General features: G+C 39.8%; 1 protein-coding gene across 4 annotated transcripts in view; it reads right to left on the reverse strand.

The window, feature by feature from the left end:
- Positions 1-18,274, reverse strand: part of LOC119709805 (cohesin subunit SA-2-like) — a 58,148-nt gene that overhangs the window by 35,092 nt on the left and 4,782 nt on the right. For 2 of the 4 annotated variants that reach the window (XM_038158040.1, XM_038158032.1), the window contains exons 3-12: positions 18,169-18,253; positions 17,401-17,547; positions 15,874-15,970; positions 14,767-14,843; positions 10,693-10,764; positions 8,732-8,936; positions 7,517-7,668; positions 6,186-6,259; positions 5,619-5,742; positions 1,557-1,655 (exon numbers count right to left, since the gene is read on the reverse strand). In XM_038158040.1, the coding sequence (XP_038013968.1) occupies positions 1,557-1,655; positions 5,619-5,742; positions 6,186-6,259; positions 7,517-7,668; positions 8,732-8,936; positions 10,693-10,764; positions 14,767-14,843; positions 15,874-15,970; positions 17,401-17,547; positions 18,169-18,253 (1,132 nt within the window). The remainder of the gene's footprint in view (positions 1-1,556; positions 1,656-5,618; positions 5,743-6,185; positions 6,260-7,516; positions 7,669-8,731; positions 8,937-10,692; positions 10,765-14,766; positions 14,844-15,873; positions 15,971-17,400; positions 17,548-18,168; positions 18,254-18,274) is intronic. The other 2 variants (XM_038158059.1, XM_038158051.1) reach the window with 2 other exon arrangements.

The raw sequence follows: 18,274 nt of genomic DNA on the forward strand, positions 1-18,274 counted from the left end.
CTCCAGAATTCACAATATTGTAACTTAGTACACATGCAAACAACTCAAAAAAACTGAAAAACTTCCCATCCCATGAAACCAGGAACTTGCACACCTCAGTGTGGCCTCTATCTTTAAGACATATTACACCTTTAGACTTGCTTGATTTGGAACTATTTTAGTTTCCCTATTTAACACATGGTTTCTAATTCTCTACATTCATTTTTCCTTTGCACCTACTTTTTTTTCTCAATCCAGTTGGAAGGCATCTAAATCCACAAATCCTGAGTGTGAACACTCAAGGGTAACAGAGGGAGCATGTGTAACTCCCGTTTGCAGGAAACGGATTGACGGTTATATGATTACACTCCCCATCACTGAGAAAGCATGCTTTAAACTTTGAAACTGGTATTTTGTGTGTAGCTGTTTGGATTTCTTTTGTTTAGAGGGGATAGAGTTGGTTTTGGGTGGGGGTTTTTTGACTGGGGGATGGAGTTAGCAATAATCCATTTATACTGCATCCTCCACACAGGGAGATCGCAGCACAAACAGCTCGGAGCTATTTCATCACTCTTTATTGAATACCAATCCTGCACTTGGTTACAGAGCTTACAGCAGTCAGAAAGATAAGGGACTACCACATAATCATTTAAAACAGGGGTCAATCCTAGATACCTGAATTTAATTCTGAATAATTTATTACTAAGATACCAATATTAGGCCATTTCATGTTCTTTGAGGATATGTGATAAGCATTTTTCACTATTAGCAACTGCTTTGACACACAGGTAAGCCCTGCAGCTTTTGCAAAAAGACCATGGGTTTGCTACCACATGCAGGCATTGATTTGTCCTGACACTGAATCATGTCCTGATTCACAGGGACTGAGATATCAATCACATCATCTTGAGCTTTCTTACTCAAATACTGAGAAAGTGCAACCCTGCTAGGGTAAGAGCAGCTGACAAAATCCTTAGCAAGGCCAGGGTTAAAAAAAAGCAAAGGGCTTACTTCTTAAATGAGTCAGGATATTGGAATATGACAAAGGCAGAGTACAGGGTCAGTGAAGCCACAAAACAAGCACTCAAAACTATAGTCTATCACCTGATTTGTTCAGAAAGGATATAAGGGATCCTTCTTCAAGATTCATACTGACGTGGTAGATCAAGAGAGAGCCATTCCCACATCAGTGTGATACATGGACAGCCAGTCCACTATCTACAAGGTTAACCCATTATCAGGGACAGCAAAAAGAGGATCTTTAGCATAGGAAATTCTTTGTCATCTGCCAAAGAACCCGTAAATAAACCTGGGCTAATCCGGATAAATGGTGGAGATAACTGACCACAGTGAATGCTAACACCATTTTGTGTGAACTAAAGAGAAATGGAAGAGTTCATAGAAACAGAGGCAAACATCCCTGCAAAACTCCTTCATCTATTCAGTCCTGTTTCTGCAGGAGTCTAAGCTCCTCTCAAGAGTCAAGAGAGTAGGGAGATCAGCTCTGATCAAAACATCAGGCCCTATGTACACACCCAACCTAGACTCAAAAAACCAGCAATCAGTAATTTATTTACCTTGAACCTGCTAGTAAAGAGATCCATCCTGGAAACAAGTTCTTTTCTGCTATAAATTCCCTGCAGTCCCAGAAGACACTTCAACCGCACTTCGGCTTGCTGTAAGACAAGGAGAAATTGGGTAACACTAAAATACATGTATCTTTGTTTGTCACTATCAGCATTTATATCATGTAAATAAGAGCTCTTTGTGGGTGCCTATCCAAATGCTGCCTCATCTTTATCAGTGACATCAGTACCAGTTTGTTTGTGTGTACACACGCTCATCTCTCTCCCACACACAGAGCAAGCCCGCAGCGAGCCAAACTCAAAGGTAACATCAAAGTTTGTGTACGGCTCCCTAAGAGTCAAAGAAACTCTCACAGACCACAGTTAACAAAAGCAACAGAATGCAAAAGGTACAGGGATTGTGCTATTCATCTGTTAAAGATACAAAGACGGGAGTATGGATGGCCTACTTAGCACAACCAGCAGTCTCCCATACATCAGACTTTGCTTGCTTCTTGTCCACGGCTGATTGGGATAATTGCTAAACATAGACACAGAGTCCAAGAAATTACAGATTTCTCTAGATTCCCAGAGGAAGAGCACAACTTAGAAATGCACTGTGGATTCTTACAGAGTTAGGAATCATGCCTTCTCCCTATTTCTGTTTTACACAAGAATGCAATATTTTAAGCATTGTAGGAAAAGGGTTGCTTTGAATTCAGCCTTATTAGTTAATTTAGGCAAAATATTTTTTACCATACAAGGTGTTATTTCATCCTATTAGTACTGCTGCTTCATAGATGCCTCAAACAGAAGTCTTTTCCTTAGCCAGCTTTTCAATTAGCTCATGCATATTGTTACATCATTCAAAGGACAAAGCTTTAAATGGAACTAGAAAAGTGACTTTGATGATCCAACATAGAAAAATCATGCGTTCTGTACATTTATAATGCTAATTACAATGCATATCAGCAGAGACACTAAGATGAACTGCAGACTTTGAATCAGTCTCTTCATATTTTTTTCTTAATTCCTCTTGCTAACAATAGTAGTAAGAATAAACATGGAAATCCAAGAAAGGAGACCACCTACACACAGGCTATCCATTGCTACAAGTTCCTGTTCATCTGCTTATGTGGAAAGCCAAGGATGATACCCAGTGGCAGGCTTTGACTAATGGTTTCGTTTAAGACAGCTTTTTGCTAGAAATAGAAAATGAAAGATCAACAGGTAACAATATACACTGTTCTCTAATCTGCCCATGACATGTCAGCAGTACTTATTCTATATTATATTTTAAAGTATCTGAGGAAGAGACTGTTGCCCACACCTGCTGCTTCTTACTGCCACAGAACTCACTCACAGACAGTCCCAAGGTGGCACCCGCCACTGCACATGGGCACAAACTCAGCTCAGCCAATGTACTGCAAAACTGACTTGGTTCTTTGGTTCTCTTGGTTCTTTCAGTCACCCTTGGTTCTCTATCACAACATTCTGCTTGTGAATAGGGATCGAATTTGTGTGTGGAGAAAGGGACAACAGTGTGCACTGGTTTGCTGAATGGTCATGGAGCCCTCGGCACACGCCTGGGAATGTCATTTGCCAGTCAGGTGGAGTGCAGCGTAAGCCTGCAGACATAAAGCGTAACACATTAAAGTATACCATCTCCCTTCTGAGGTTTCTACCCAAAAGCTCTCAGTCACAACCCACACAAGTATGTTCCTTTAAGTGCTGAGAAAATTAACTCTAGTAAATAGAAACATATAACTACTTCTATGACTTCTTCTGTTATTTTTCCTAAGTTTTCATCTGCATTTTCCTTGCTTATCCTTCTCAACCACCTCCTCTTTTCTAAATTCAACATTCCCCATAGTTGTGGCAGGATGTGAAGTAATGTTGAATGATCAAGAACATCTCACTACCTTCAGGTTCTTTAAACAGCAGCATCAGCAAACACAAACACCAGCCACTTAGTTCCCTCATCAGAACTACCATTCTAATCTCGACAAAAAACATGCCTGTTTGGTCCTGCAAAGCTGTGACAGAGTGAAGGGGAATTATGTAAGCACATTTTCAGGATACTCTGAACACATACACTGTCCCTCAGCTGTATCATAGTACATTTTGATCCTGACCTGATGACAGAAAACATCAGTAAAGTGGTGGGCAGTTCTAGTGACCTCAGAGGGCTCTGCACAGGCTCCAGCACTGCTTGACCACATTCAGTTATGAGATTTTAGCGCCACCACTATCACAGAGATGGGGCCATTCAATAAACCTTACAAATACAGGCTGGGACCTGGATGGTTTGATAGGACTGCTGGGTCAACACTTCCCAGACTATGAACTGGGAAGGTCTGCTTCTGGGTTACTCCTGGATAGCAAAGACAACCCAACTGTCAGTCGAGGCAAAACAATTTTAAAAACTGCTCTCCTTCCTAAGCCCTCCCCAAAAAATCCATGACAGTATATGAAAAACACTGCTGCCCCTGTTGGTGCTCTTGTTTTGAAATCAGGCTGTTTGACAGTGGCTGCAAATCACGAAGCACAGCCAGGACTGCAGCCACCAGCAGTGGCACACTACCAGGTCTCAGCCAAATGTAGCTATGGAAGACTCACTTTATCTCATTCTGCTTGCATCTGCAAGTTTTCTGTTGCTTTCAGATAAAAAAAACCCTTAGAAAAAAACAACTATTTCCAGTTTCCAGTAAATGGCAGTGGGTGAGCTGTGTGCATTAATTAGAGATACCAGTTGTTAATCTTCACTGCAGAGTACTGCAAATGAAGACACATCATCTTCAAAAGAAAAAAGACTTTCTCTTTAGAGAATTCTCCAAACTGAACACGTACTAAAAAGATACTGCGATCAGATAAGATGCATGCGGGAACAAACGAGAGTTCTTGATAGATTTGCCGTCCTAAAACCCAAACGCCACCTTCGGAAGGACGGGCAATGCCGGGAAGCGGGAGCCTGGCGCGCCCCCTGCTGGCCCCGGCAGAGCGCAACCTGATCCACACAACCGCACCTGCCCGCAGCCGACACCAATCCCGGGTGTCTCAGCACCTACACAACAGCTACAGGCGCCTTCAAAGGCGGCCGGCAGAGGTACAGCGGGTCGATTTCGCTAATCAGCCGCTCCCGATAAACATTCCTATCCCCCTGAAGCCTCTCATGCTTTTTCGAATCTAGAGAAAAAGAGTTTTTTTACAGAAGCGCGGAACAGTCAGGTTGGAAGGGACCACAATGGTGCATCTGGTCCATCTGGTTGGTCCACCTGGTCCAACCTCCCCGCTCAAGCAGGGTCATCCCAGAAATGTGTCCAGACAGTTCTGAACACCTCCACTGAGATGCCCACAAGCTCTCTGGGCATTCTCCTCTAGGGAACAGTCACCCACACAGTAATGAAGGTCTTCCTCATGTTCCAGTGCAACTTCCTGGGTATCAGTTTTTGCCCACTGTCTCTTCTACTACTTGGTGTTTTGGACTTACTGACTTCTTTTGGTTTTTTGCTTGTTTGTTTTGGTGGTATTTGGAGGATTTTTAAAAGTGCCTCTACTCAAAAGAAAAAACAAACTATAAGGAAAAGGAGAAAACCCTTTGGGAAATGGCTGGACTTCCTGTAAATATTTTCTGTATGCAACTCTAGATGAGAAATGCAACATTGAAGATTATTCTACTACAACAGAATTGTAGTAAACAATATTTATTTCTTCATTTTTTATAAATCTTAACAAAATTTTAAAGGTCAATCAAGCCTAGATGCAGAACTTCAGTCAACACTTAACCCTCTCAAAAGATAGAAGCCATTTTACATTTCAGAAATAACTCCTAATTCAGCAACATATAAATGTAACTGCACATACAGGGATTCACACAGCACTGGAAAACACATTCAGGGTTAAAATGGCTTTTAAAATATAACCTGAAATGGGGAAGAAAGTAAATTTTTATTGTACCACCACAGTCTTAAACATGTACTCTCAATAATTTAAATGCTAGGATTCTTTCAAAAAAATTAAAATAAAAAACCTAATGTACTGCCCTAAGTAAAAAAATAAATAAATAAACTTTACCTTATCGTAGAGCATCCGTCCAACATATTTTAAGTAACTATCATTCAAAAAAGCATCTGGGTATGTTTTAATCCAGCTGCCAATTTCTTCAATGCAGGTTGCTCTGATCTCAGGGATAACATCACTGTGAAATTATTAAATCGTAATATTAACACATTAAAAATTAATTTTAAAACCAATTATATTATTTGCAATATTTTTATGTTCCGGAATTTCAAAAGCATATCTAATTCAAAATATTCCAATTCATATTAATATTATTCATATTAATATTATAAGTTATTCTTCAATCAATACTTAGACTACTTTTAGCTACAAACTATTTTGCAATTCTGGATACCTTCTCATTCACAAATGCACTGCTCTACAGCCAGCAGGAAGAACTGAAAGAACACACTAGAGAGGTCCTTTTGGAAGCCCAGATTCTTAAAAATAATTTAACTGCTACACTTTCCTTGACACCATCCGTGCCTCCAGGATGTTTGACTTCATTCTCCTATCTGTACAATGTGAGTTGGAGTTTCTGGGGAATGCAGATACACGTCACAGCTTTATTTTTACTCTTACCGGTAACGGTTTAGAAACGTCCCTTTGAAAATAGCATTCATCATGTTCTGTATCTCTAGAAGCTTATGCTCATACTGAAATACAAAGAGAACAGAATGTTAATATTAGTCCCACAATTCACTACACATTAAAAATTTCCACCAGGGCCCTCAGAATACTACTGTGATGCAAACTGCTGGTGCTTACATGTGGTACCAACATAAAAGGAGGGGTCTGTATCTGCCCTAGCAATTGGCCTTTTTGTGGCTACATCCTGAGGAAAGAATTATTGGATACCAACTGCTAGCCTTGGGAAACAAGCTACTTGTTTGATACAGTGAGTCTTGATCTATCAGAAATCACACAGAAAGACACAGCACAACCATTAAGCGATCCTCACATACAGATCCAAATTCTCTTTTCATGTACTTGAACAGAGATGGAAAAAAGGCAGATCAAGAAATTTTCAAAATACACAATGAGCCTATTAAAAAACTGAATCCCAAAAATTTAAGTAGGAATTTCTGAAAATCCAAGTCACCTAATAAAAATATTCTCTCATCAACAGCATCAGGAAGGGTGATAAGTTTGGGTTTTCCCTCCAACACACCCATTTCTTCTGTCTTTGCCATAAGATCAGATTTACAATGATACTAAAATATCCTGTCTCATCCAAACACTACTCCTCACAAAAACGGTATTGTCTCAGAGAAGCCCACAGACACCTAAAACTCAGAACAGAGATAAGTTATTCTAAGGCCAGGAGACAAGGAACTATACCTGATGTTCATTCACCAAGACACCGTCTCCCTCAAGCCAGAGTTATTTTTTACAGTTATAGCTCTGCCTCTGGGAGTTCAAAAGGAGTGTCTTTGAGCAGGGAAGAAACAACAGAAACTGAAAAGCAAAAATGATACTGAACATCCCTGAAGTTCAATCCATTTTTATAATTAATTACTTACACAGAGATGACACTGAGCCTCTGTCCCTTTTGATTCATTGCTAAAATTTGGGCTTGTAACTTGTACAAATATATACAAAACTGCACTTCCACAGCACCAGAGCTACTGAGACAATTAAATTTGTGTGTAAATCCGTATTTGTGTGAAGATTAAGGGCTAATGATACCAATTTAGAAAAGCAACCAGCAGGTGAGACATCACAGGCTAACAGTACATAGGGCAGTTGTTACCTTAGTCATGTTTGTACCACTTAATCCAGCCAGTCACACCTGCTCTGTACCATGCAGTAGATAAACATATAAACCTCAAAGAACTGCAGGGACCCAAAAGCAAGCAGCCAGCAATCCTTTTACACTTTCACAAATCTCCCATACAAGACACTTCCCTAACCTCTTTCCTTTTTCTCTCTAGCTGATCAAGTCTGTAACTGGTCCTCTTGCCACTCAGCCTCTTCTTCTCCACCTCATACAATCTTTGAGCATTGTGCTTGTTGACATCAAGGTTCAGATGGACACTTACAACTGCTGTCAGAAGTTTCATAGCTAAAAAAGAAACAAACCCAGCACAATTAGCTTAGCTCAGAGATATGCAGCATAAATATGTTCACCACTTTACCACAAAAAGGATATGGTTAGCCAAAGCCAGTTTATATCAAAAATATGAACACTACTAGATTATAGTAATTTACTTTAAAATACAGCTTTGATTTTAAAGGCAGACAATGATCAAAAAGGGAAAATTACCTTCTATTTCTGGTGATTTAAAACTTTTGGTACGTGTTCTGGTCAGAAAAGGAATTTACTGGGCAACTCTCTTGTAAGTTTATGTAACTGACTTTTCTGCAAAAGAATCTAGAATTGTGGAACAGCTGATTGTTGGTAATCAAAAAGAAAAAAATTGGAAGAACAGTGAGGCTGGCTCAGAAATGGCTGAGAATCTTAATATACTACTGGAATGGACAAAAATTCACATTCCTTTAAGGATTGCTGGATGGTTTGAACAGATTTCAAGTCAGTTTTTTGAGCCCTCAAAGCAAACAGTGTACTTTAGAATAAATTATACTTTAAGTGCTCTTTGCATGGCAAAGAGGGTATTTACTGCCTTTAGGGGTAAAAAGTAGTAGCTTTAGTACCATCATGCTTCATTAAACAAAAATGTGTAACAAGCAACATTCTTTTTTTGCACAGAGACCACAAGAATAGCAGTTCCTCAAAAGAAGCTTCTTAAAGTGAAGCATCTACTGCAACCGCATCACATTAGTTAGTGGAGGGAGATAAAAAACAAAATAGAAAACTGTGAAAAATCAGTTACTGAAAAATAAAATACTCAAAAAGCAAAATTCTGAAGTCAGTCATGTCAGGCTTAAAGATTTCTTTATAAAGCAAAAATTATGTTAGATCTATCATATCTAAAGCATTCAAACTCAATTCAGATACACATGGGAACAATCAGTTTATATTACAGACATTCATACACTAGGAGGAAGGTACTCTCAGTGCATAAAAGAACTGCTCCAGCAAACACTTTTTCAATTTAGAGCAGTTTTGTTAGTACACAAGTCAGTGTAACTCAATATCTCTAGAGCAACTCTGCAAGTGATTTTACCTGCCAAAGTGCTTGTGTGCCTGAATGCTCTGACCATGGAATCTGCTAACCCTGTAAGCAGCGAGATGATGGTGTCCATCAAGTAGTTATCATACAGGATGCTGCACTGGCACTGCTGGACAAGCACTGCAATGAATTCACAGAAATTGGCCTTGAACTTCTTCCAGTAGGGTCCTGTTCTGATCAGCGGGTAGTCTTCATTGTCCTGCACAAGAGAGACAAGTTGAGAGAAAACACACTAATTAGTTCCGCTTGTGCATTCCCATCCATCTCTCCCACTGAACATCAGAGAGAGTTTTGCTGACAGTTTCACTTCATCCCCTGTAACTTTGTTCATGGTTAGTATTCCAAAGCAGGGACAAGCAACTAGGATACAAGCAAGCAGAGAGACAAAACAGCTTTATTCGAGCTACACTGTCATAACAGCTCACATTTGAAAGCAATGTTATGCAAGGCAACTGTGAACAGACAGGAAGAAGAAAGTGTGTGAAGGCAGAGCAGAGTAAGTAACTTTCATGGACATAAACCGTGAGCACTCCTGGCTTATTCTACTTTCTCACAGGCAGCAGTGCTTCCCCACTTCTCTATCCTTCCTCTTCCTGCAAAAGTGTGGTAAAATCCAGGCAGAAAATGAAGTAAGTGAAAAGTGGAGACAAACACTATGGTGTGAACAGGACAGGACTGTTCTCCTCAGCAGCACTGTCAGCTTGAGCAGTTTATCAGGCTAAAGCTCAATGCCAAATACTCATTCACCTATACCACCTGCACCTGGGTGTCCAAAAACTCCCACAGAAACAGTAAGTGGGCAATAACTTTGGCATCACGCAAAAAGCAAGTTACAATAAAAACATAAATGTCCACAGTATGGTTGATACTGCCAGGAAGAAAGCAGAGAGAGGGAAGGTGAAATGACTTCTCACATGAAGTAGTGGAAAGCACACTAGACAGACTTTGTAAATGGCAGCCTCAGACAGTGTGACCATTTATTTCATGTACACCTCACAGATCCCAGGAATGGCTCAGAATATGAATTTGCGTCTTCATAGTTTCCATGTGTGAGTGGAGTCAAGGAACTCCAAAACTTCACTCACTGTGGAAAATCTCTTCCTGAAGGCTGGCCACTGCTCAGCTGGTCCTTCACCAGTGGGCAAACACCTTCTCAGCCACATTCTAACACAGCATCACACTCAGCATAACCACCTGTGATTACGAAGTACACATCATGCTCTTCTCCTGTAACTGTTTCCAACTCATATGGGCTGCTACTTTCTTCAATAAGAAATGCCAATACAGAATGACCACAGGGCTGGCTGAAACCCAAAGTACATCAGGAATTTGGAATATGTTCCTGACCAGGCTGTAAGAGTCAGTTCAGAGCCTAACAGTAGCAGCAAGTGCCAAAACAGAAAGGTAAGTTTCCAGCAAGCATCATTTAATACTCCTTGATCATGACGTGGACAGTAGAAAGACTATCTACAACTTCAGGAAATACCTACTTTATCACCATAGCTTACTCCTCAATCTGAAAAGCAGCACAAAATACACAAAGACTTCTCACTTTTTAAGAGCATTTCTACTGCCCATGTTTATCACACTGGGATATTCTTTCATGGTAATACGCACGCTGTAGCCATATACACAACATGAAGAGCACACCACCTAAATTGAGGCACCTAACTTGGGATTCCCTTAGATTCCTTTCATAACCACTAGAGAAATAACTCTGCTTCCAGAAATCAAGTCAGATTAGGCCCTTAACATAGGTTCTTCCAGAGAACTGTTCAAATCACTCAACAGAGTGATGTGAGCTCCTGCTCTGACTCAACCAGAAAATGTTTCCTTCTTTCATACCGAGTCTACAGAAAGAGAGGAAAGTCAAAGTGAAGTGCCAACAAGGAGTTCAGATAAACTCCCCACAGAAAAAGCTATACTACAGTTGTGGAAAACTACGACAGCCCTACCATGTCCACCGGCCAAGTAACTGTCAGGATCCAAGGATAGGCCATGAATTTCTTATACTGCAACCCAGTTTCCTGTAATGCAGGAGACAAAATTTTGAAAGCTTGTTAATGAAATGGCACAGATAATTCATAAATAAAAGCATTACAAAACATGCAACATATTTCAAAGGCCATTAGAACTTCAGCCAAGGCGTGTTACAGGTGACCCACACAAGCCAAAATACTACAAAAAACCTAAGTCATTCTCATCTGGGTTTTGTTGTTTTTTTGGAGTTTTTTTAATAACCAATGACAGAAGAAAGACACACTTTTTATATAAAACCTGAGTTGTCTTGTTACTTATAGGAGACAACTTGTTTACAAAATTTAGAAGGAAACATATACAAGGTATAACCCTCATTATTAATTCTAAGATAAGGCTCCTCAGCAAGTCTAAGTACATAACCCTTTTCAACGTTTGGTACCTAGATGTAAAATATCTAAACCCTAAAAAAAACTTTCTGAGCTTTTCAAATTAGAGGAAAATGTTTTCAGCACTAGTGTGACTTGATTCAAGAAGTTTCTCAACTCTGCAATTATTCCAAAATAAAAGGCATTAAGTCTAGAGTTCTTTATCAGGTTCAGTGAAGTACAAGTATTTCTATCCCCATCCAGCTGTACAGTTAAGCACCAAAGTTAACTCCTCCCTTCCTAAATGTCTAAGCAATAAAATGGGAAAGGAAAGAAAAACTACATAAGAACAAAGAACTTCAAGAAGCAAATGTCACAAACAGGAACAAAAGCAGGAGAAACAGATTATCTTGAAATAGAAGAAAAACAAAAAACAGTGTAAAGACTGTCTCGTCACTGAGGAATACAATGGCTCCCAAAGATGAAATAAATGCCTCAATTACCATATTAAAGCCATTCTCTGCTTCCAACATCAGTACAAGTTTTCACAGAATTTCAGAAAGATTGAAATTGAGAGGGACTCTCTGAGATCATCTAATCCAACCCCACCTGCTCAAGCAAGGTCAGCCAGCATAGGCAGCCGAGTGCTGTGTGCAACCAGCACTTCTGCTCTCAACTCCTGGAAATGTGGTTAGCATAACTAATGCAATTTTAAGAGGCAAGCAGCCCTTCTCTGTGACCAAGCAGGTCATATATTCATTCCCTTTCTCTCCTGAAGTCCTGTGAACCAAGCAGACAAATCAAATAGATTAACTTGCCTCCCTCACAGTCTCACGGTTCCTGGGTGCCAGACCAATCCCTACCTTCCTTACCGACCCTGTAGGTCCCAGGCATTCAGCCAGGCAGGTGGTGGCAATGACCCAGTCAGAGAACAGGGAAGCATCATAGCACCCAGAGCACAGTCAACAAAATCAAGGTACTGCAAGGTCTAACTGGTGAACTCTGACCAGAATTCCTGCTGGACAGTAAGACCTGAGCTATATTATAAATTCTGTATTATGCTATTATATTGATTCTGTTTATAGAGATCCTGCGCCATTTTAATCATAAATTCTGCTCTATACTAATAATAACATACTGTTAAGAAATAAAGCTTTAATTTTAACTACAAGAGGTGCCATCATCATTCTGTCAAGGATCCCTCAAAGTACACGCCTTTTCCCTCAGTGTCAGGTGATGCCATGAGCAGTCAAATAATATCTTCAGAGACTCCTCAATCTATCTGGGCAACCTGTTCCACTGTTTGACCATTCTCTCAGTAGATATTTTCTTGTGTTCAGGTAAAACTTTGTACATTTTAGTTTGAGCCCACTGCCCATCTTGGCTTGCCTTTGCGCTCACCATCTCACTGCACACCATCGAGTGGAGCTGTGCTTCCTCCTTGTCCTTCTGTCACATCAGGAATTTTAACACATGAGCCAGATTCCTTTGAACCAGCTTCTTTCCAGACTGAACAGGCTCAATTGCCTCAGCCTCTCCCATTATCAAAGATCATAAATCATCTTGGTGGCCCTTCAATGGCCTCACTCCACCAAACCTATCTCTCTCTTGCTCTGTAAGGTCCAGAACTTGACTCAGCATCCAGACGAGTCTCAGTAGTATGAGCAGAGAGGAAAGATCATCCCCATGACCTGCTGGCAATGCTCTGCCTAATGCAGACCAGGAGGTTGTTGGTCAACTTTGCAGAAAGGGTGCGTTGTTGGCTTGTGTTCATTTTGTCACCCACACCAAGATCCTACTCAGAAGAGCTGCTTTCCAGTCAATCAGCTCCCAGTGTCTAAGGGGTGCACAGGGTTATTGATTCCCAAGTTCCTAGGTTTTCCTGTCGTAGAACTTCATGAGGTTCCCCTCTGCCAAACTCTCCAGTCTGTTGAGGGCCCCTCTGAACAGCAGAACAACCACGCGATTTGGCAGCTAATCCTCCCCGCTTTGCATCATCTGAAAATTTGCTAAGAGTAAACGCTGCCCCAGTGTCCAGGTCATTATTAAATATGTAAAACAGCACTGGCCCCAATATCAAGCTGGGGTACAGCACTAGTGACTAGCCTCCAACCGGACCTTTTGCCACTGATCATCCCCCCACAGGTCTGGTTGCTCCACCAGTTTTCAGTCCACCTCACTGACTACTTAACTAACTCATACTTCACCACCATGTCCATGAGGATGTCTGGAATTCTCTTCTTGCCATACTGAACTCTATTAACATTTCCCACTAACATTAGTAAGAATTCCAGGAGGAAGCACTGGTACAATGATATAGTGCTGCAATTAATTAACTGAACACCAATGCCATGGTTGAATCACCGAAACCATCACGAATGAATCCTCTGAATGCTAGAAACAAAGAATAAAAATTCAAAGGCAAGATGATAGTGAGCAAATATCTGGAAATATTTTCCACTCTCATCACTACTTTCACTATTACTGTCATTAGTTTCCAAAAAATGTTTTTGAAATCCCAGTAGTCCCACTCCTTCTCAACTAACTTAAACCACTAACTTACAATTCCATCTTATTTATGGAAATGATAAGAGAGATCTCACTTTCTTTACAGAGCATGGATAATACAGCTTCTAAGGCAACTGCAGAACCTGCCTTTTTGCCCACGAGGACAGGTGAAAAGGTTACAGAGCTGTAATATTTCCAGGCTGATGGTAAAAATAATCACATCTTTGGATCTGCCAGAGTGCCTGCACTATCATAAGTGTTATTCAGGGCTAATTTAGTTGGCAAAGAAGTGCCAGACTACTAATTCATATGGCCAGACACATACAGGTTCATTTCTGTCAAAAAATTAGCCCAAGCACTACTACACTACTAAAATGAAGAAAACCATGTTGGCAAATTCATCATCTGTGGGAATTTCTATAGCAGCTAGTCTTTGAGAGATGCTCAATTAAAATAAGGCTGATGGCTGCTGCTTGAAAAATCAATTCAGAAGTGACAAATACAGGGGAAAAAAGCATGGAAGCAACCATGAAAGCACTGCAGAAAATTTAATGTTGCCATAATTAGTCAAGGAGCAGTCAAGCAGTGAAACAGCATTGTAAAGTTATGTGCCTTTCTTAACAAGCCACAAGAAATCAAATACTCAATACTGTTTTCACAATTATCTAAAAATCTGAAACGCATTTTTCTTCTTCCAAATGGCGTAATAAAGTTATTAAAAATCATAATTGTTGGTAAAGCAGAAAGAACATTTTCAAATAAAATATCTGCTAAAAATATCTTTGAATTAATCCATCAGTAATCCACATTAGTATTTTTAAAGGACCTATCAACCAAATGTCAAAGGAACCATTTACCTGCTGCAGTGCTGGGTTATATCTACCTCTATAAAGTCATTATCAAAAGAACTCCTAAGAGAAAGATTCAGGAAGGCTGCAGTCAGACGGCCCAAATAAAACTCTCAAAATAAAAGTAACTTAAAAAACACCTTCTGCTACTGCTAAAATGGGTCATTACGACAACAAAATCCTCTTGCAAAAAACCAGGTTTCTTTTACTAAATTAATGAAGTGGTACAGAGCTCCTGATAAGCAACAGGAATTCCATCCAGGTTGGCTATTAAGGCAGAGCCTATTGTTTATATAAAAAAGACATGCAAAATCAAAGTTGCACTTACCTTATCAAAGGTCTCTGTCATTTTTTGCATGACATCCTTCTTGTACAAACTTTGAAACATCTCTGCTGTTACCATACCTAAAAAAAAAGTAGTGTTTTAAAAAGAATTACTGACAACTCTACAACATTAATCAAGTCCAAACCACAGTAAGAACTTTATTAAATTTAGAAACACTGAAGACAGGGGAATTCTGTTTTATGTATGTACACTGGCACAGGTAACATATACATAAAGAGATACATAAATTAACTGACAGGAAAAAGTATTGATGAACCAAAACTGAAATTCCCATTAGAGAAGTCTGCTCTGTGCTGTCTGGAAAGGCTATTTTCTCTGTTCGTTCATTTACTTCAAGGATTGACTAAAAGTCTGCTCACAGGTCAAAACTAGTCAAAAACCCCAAAGTACTTCTCATAAGTGAACTACTGAAAGACCTACGGGAAAAAAAAAGAAAAAAAAAAGACATGTATAAAGGTTAAAAGTATGTTTACAGCTGCTTAAATTGCTTAAATACACTCAGAAGTTTCAAACAGGACAGTCTTCTCAAATCTCTTACTTGCCATCCTGAAGCACTTCACTAGCAGACTGTCCCCAGAAGGCAGTGCTTCAATGTTTGTTATGAAACAGATAGCTTCACAACTCCCTAGTAAAAGCAACTGCAATGAGGCAAGAGATTGCTTTTCTAGCCACCAAAGCAGGGAGCTGAAATTGCTAGCTGCTTATTTTCAAACAAGGATACTAGCAAAACAAAAGATACCAGGAAATATAAAACAAATGCCAACTGAAACACTGGATTTTAATTAGAACACTCATCAAAAGCATGTCCCTATGTGAGGATTCTCCAAAGCAATGTGACATGCCACTTCAGAAACCTGTCCCTGCAAACCTTGTTCAAATACAACTCTCAGAGCTGGAATGCTGCTAGCACGAAGAATTTAACCAGCAGCATTCTTTTCTATTTTGCCTGCCCATCTGGAGTTCGTCTTAACGAACAGTAGAGATCATAAGTTCATGATTTACTGCAGAGAAAAGCTCCATTTCAAAAAGCACACTTCAGACTCCTCTCACACACAGACAGTGGAAGAGGCTAAAAAGAAGGTAAATTACCTTGACAGCCTGAGCACTGAATGAAGAAGTTGATGAGATCCAGAAGTGCCACATTCCTGTCTTGTTTATAAGCTTCAACCCAGTCAACTACTACAGACTAGAACAGATTAAAGAAGCTCATTAGTCGGGAAATGAACACAGTTTGCTGCACTCCACTGAAGATACCCACAATAAAGACAAAAACTAACACTGCTCCATCTCCATTAAATTATAAAACCAAGAATAAACTCCAAGCAATTCTCTTCCATTTCTAACAGTTCTGAAAGACTCTTTCAAGTCTTAAACTGCTTTAGACAATGTTGCCTTTCACAGATGCTCTGCTTCCTGTTAACAGGGAAAATTGCCACAGTTTTAATAAATGTAATGTAAAAAAAAAGATTAAAAAGTTGTCCTCTTGAGTTCTTGGTAACACTGAGGTAACAATTTAGTTTAAAAACAAAGAAATAAACAAACAACAAAGAAATCTGCACACACATTTAGCCTCTGCACCATCTAATAATTAGTATTACATTTACCCTGCAAGTTGTCTTTTTCTCTAGCACTTGATCTGTGCAGTTGGTTTGAAACAATTCACATACTAACATAAACCAAAAAACAACTCCAAATTTCATTTCTAGGGCAGTACAGCCTACAGCCTCTAAGTGACATGGGTCTCCCAAGACAAGCCATCCAGGCTTCAACCCACCAGTAGTTCCACACAGGCCTAATAAATTCCAGCAGCAACAGAACTCGAGCCCTGCTGCCTTTCCAAGACCTTCCCATGATGGTTGGCACAGCAGAAGCCAAACTCTTCAGGAAGCTCTACTGAAGTTACCCCAGCTGTAGCACAAAGGTTTCACATCCAAAATATCAATGCACTTTTCATGCTCACACAAACACACTCTTTGCTTACAAACACTACACACCAGAGACATTTCTATAATTCTACATAAAAATATTTGGGGCTCCAGATTTTCATACACATATACAAAGATAATATATACATGTGCTCACAGAATATGGGGAGGTGGACTTCCTCACATTGAAGAAAATTGCTAACTATATAAATGAACAGGGAACCTGGCTATTATGCAAGCTGCTGGCAAACTGCATTGGAATGAAGGTAAAAGATTAATAGTACAAGGCAAGCAAAGGGGGGGAAAAAAGGGGAAAAAAAAGGAAAAAAGGGGAAAAAAGGGAAAAAAAAGAAAAAAGAAAAACCTGACTTTTCAGAATTCTGGACAACTAAAATTTGCTATTGATGAATCTTTTCCACATTTTTTTAGATAATTATCCTTTTAGATAATTATCATTTTAGATATAATTTCCTTCCTCTTTTTAAATATCTGACAGCTACCTCTTCACTAATTTCTTGAAGCTGCAAGATATTCTTTCCAAGAGCCACACTCACAGCCGTTTTCCAATCGACCATGTTCCTTCCCCAGCTAAGCCAAAACTTAAATGTTCCACAGTACAAATAATGGAAATGACCACTTTTTATTCATCTTCCCTCCACCAAGTGCTTTCAGAGCTCAGTGCTGGGAGTACCTGCATGGCCTGCTTCCCCATGCTAACCACTTCAAACAAGGTAACTGCCTCAACCACTTCTCCATTCTGCAGCTGGCTCACTCTTCTGCTAGCAGGAGAATTCCTCCTTATGTTTTCACACTGCTCTCGGACCTTCCGCTTCTTTCTCTGGAATGAGTCAAGTAAACACAGTATGTGAGAAAACACAACACACAACAGACATTCACAGATACAAGTTTATTTCATTCTTACTGTAAACACTTCCCCAGGCTGCTCAGTTTTATGCCCCACAGACCCCAACAATTCCTTACCAAATACAACCATATTAAAAGAGGATGAAATAAAGGATTTACCAGTTTGTATTTTACTCTTAACAATGATTCATAAGCATAGGAAGATACAACAGGAAAGAAGTTTTTGTACTGCTGCACACTAGCCAGAAGGCCGTTTTCAGTGGCAGCTGTCATTTCTGAAGAATAGAAAGCAAGCACAGAAGGTCTTCTACATCTTTTCCCTCACAGGTTAAACTGACTACCTGCAAATTAACATCAGCTGCACACAAAGCACAGAAAGGAAGAGCAATGCTGAAATGAACTGATCACTCAAAAGCCAGCACTGAGGCTCTGCTGACAATGGAATTTGAGGGTCAAGCTGTATCCAGTGACCACCTTTTAGATGCACTGCGATTGCTGCATGCAATACTCAATTTTGTAACAATTGAATGAGACATAAAATAAACTCCACAATTTAAAATAATTAAAACTTATAAAAGCTTTAAAATTGACTTACTGGTGTTTTCAGGTTGCCATTTCTCACACAGGTGCCATTCTGAGAAGGAGACTCGGGCACAGTCTCATCATGGACAGCATTCTCTCTAAGGTGTAATAAACACATT

The sequence above is a fragment of the Motacilla alba genome, chromosome 1 (assembly GCF_015832195.1).
Source record: "Motacilla alba alba isolate MOTALB_02 chromosome 1, Motacilla_alba_V1.0_pri, whole genome shotgun sequence".
Lineage (NCBI taxonomy): Eukaryota > Metazoa > Chordata > Aves > Passeriformes > Motacillidae > Motacilla > Motacilla alba.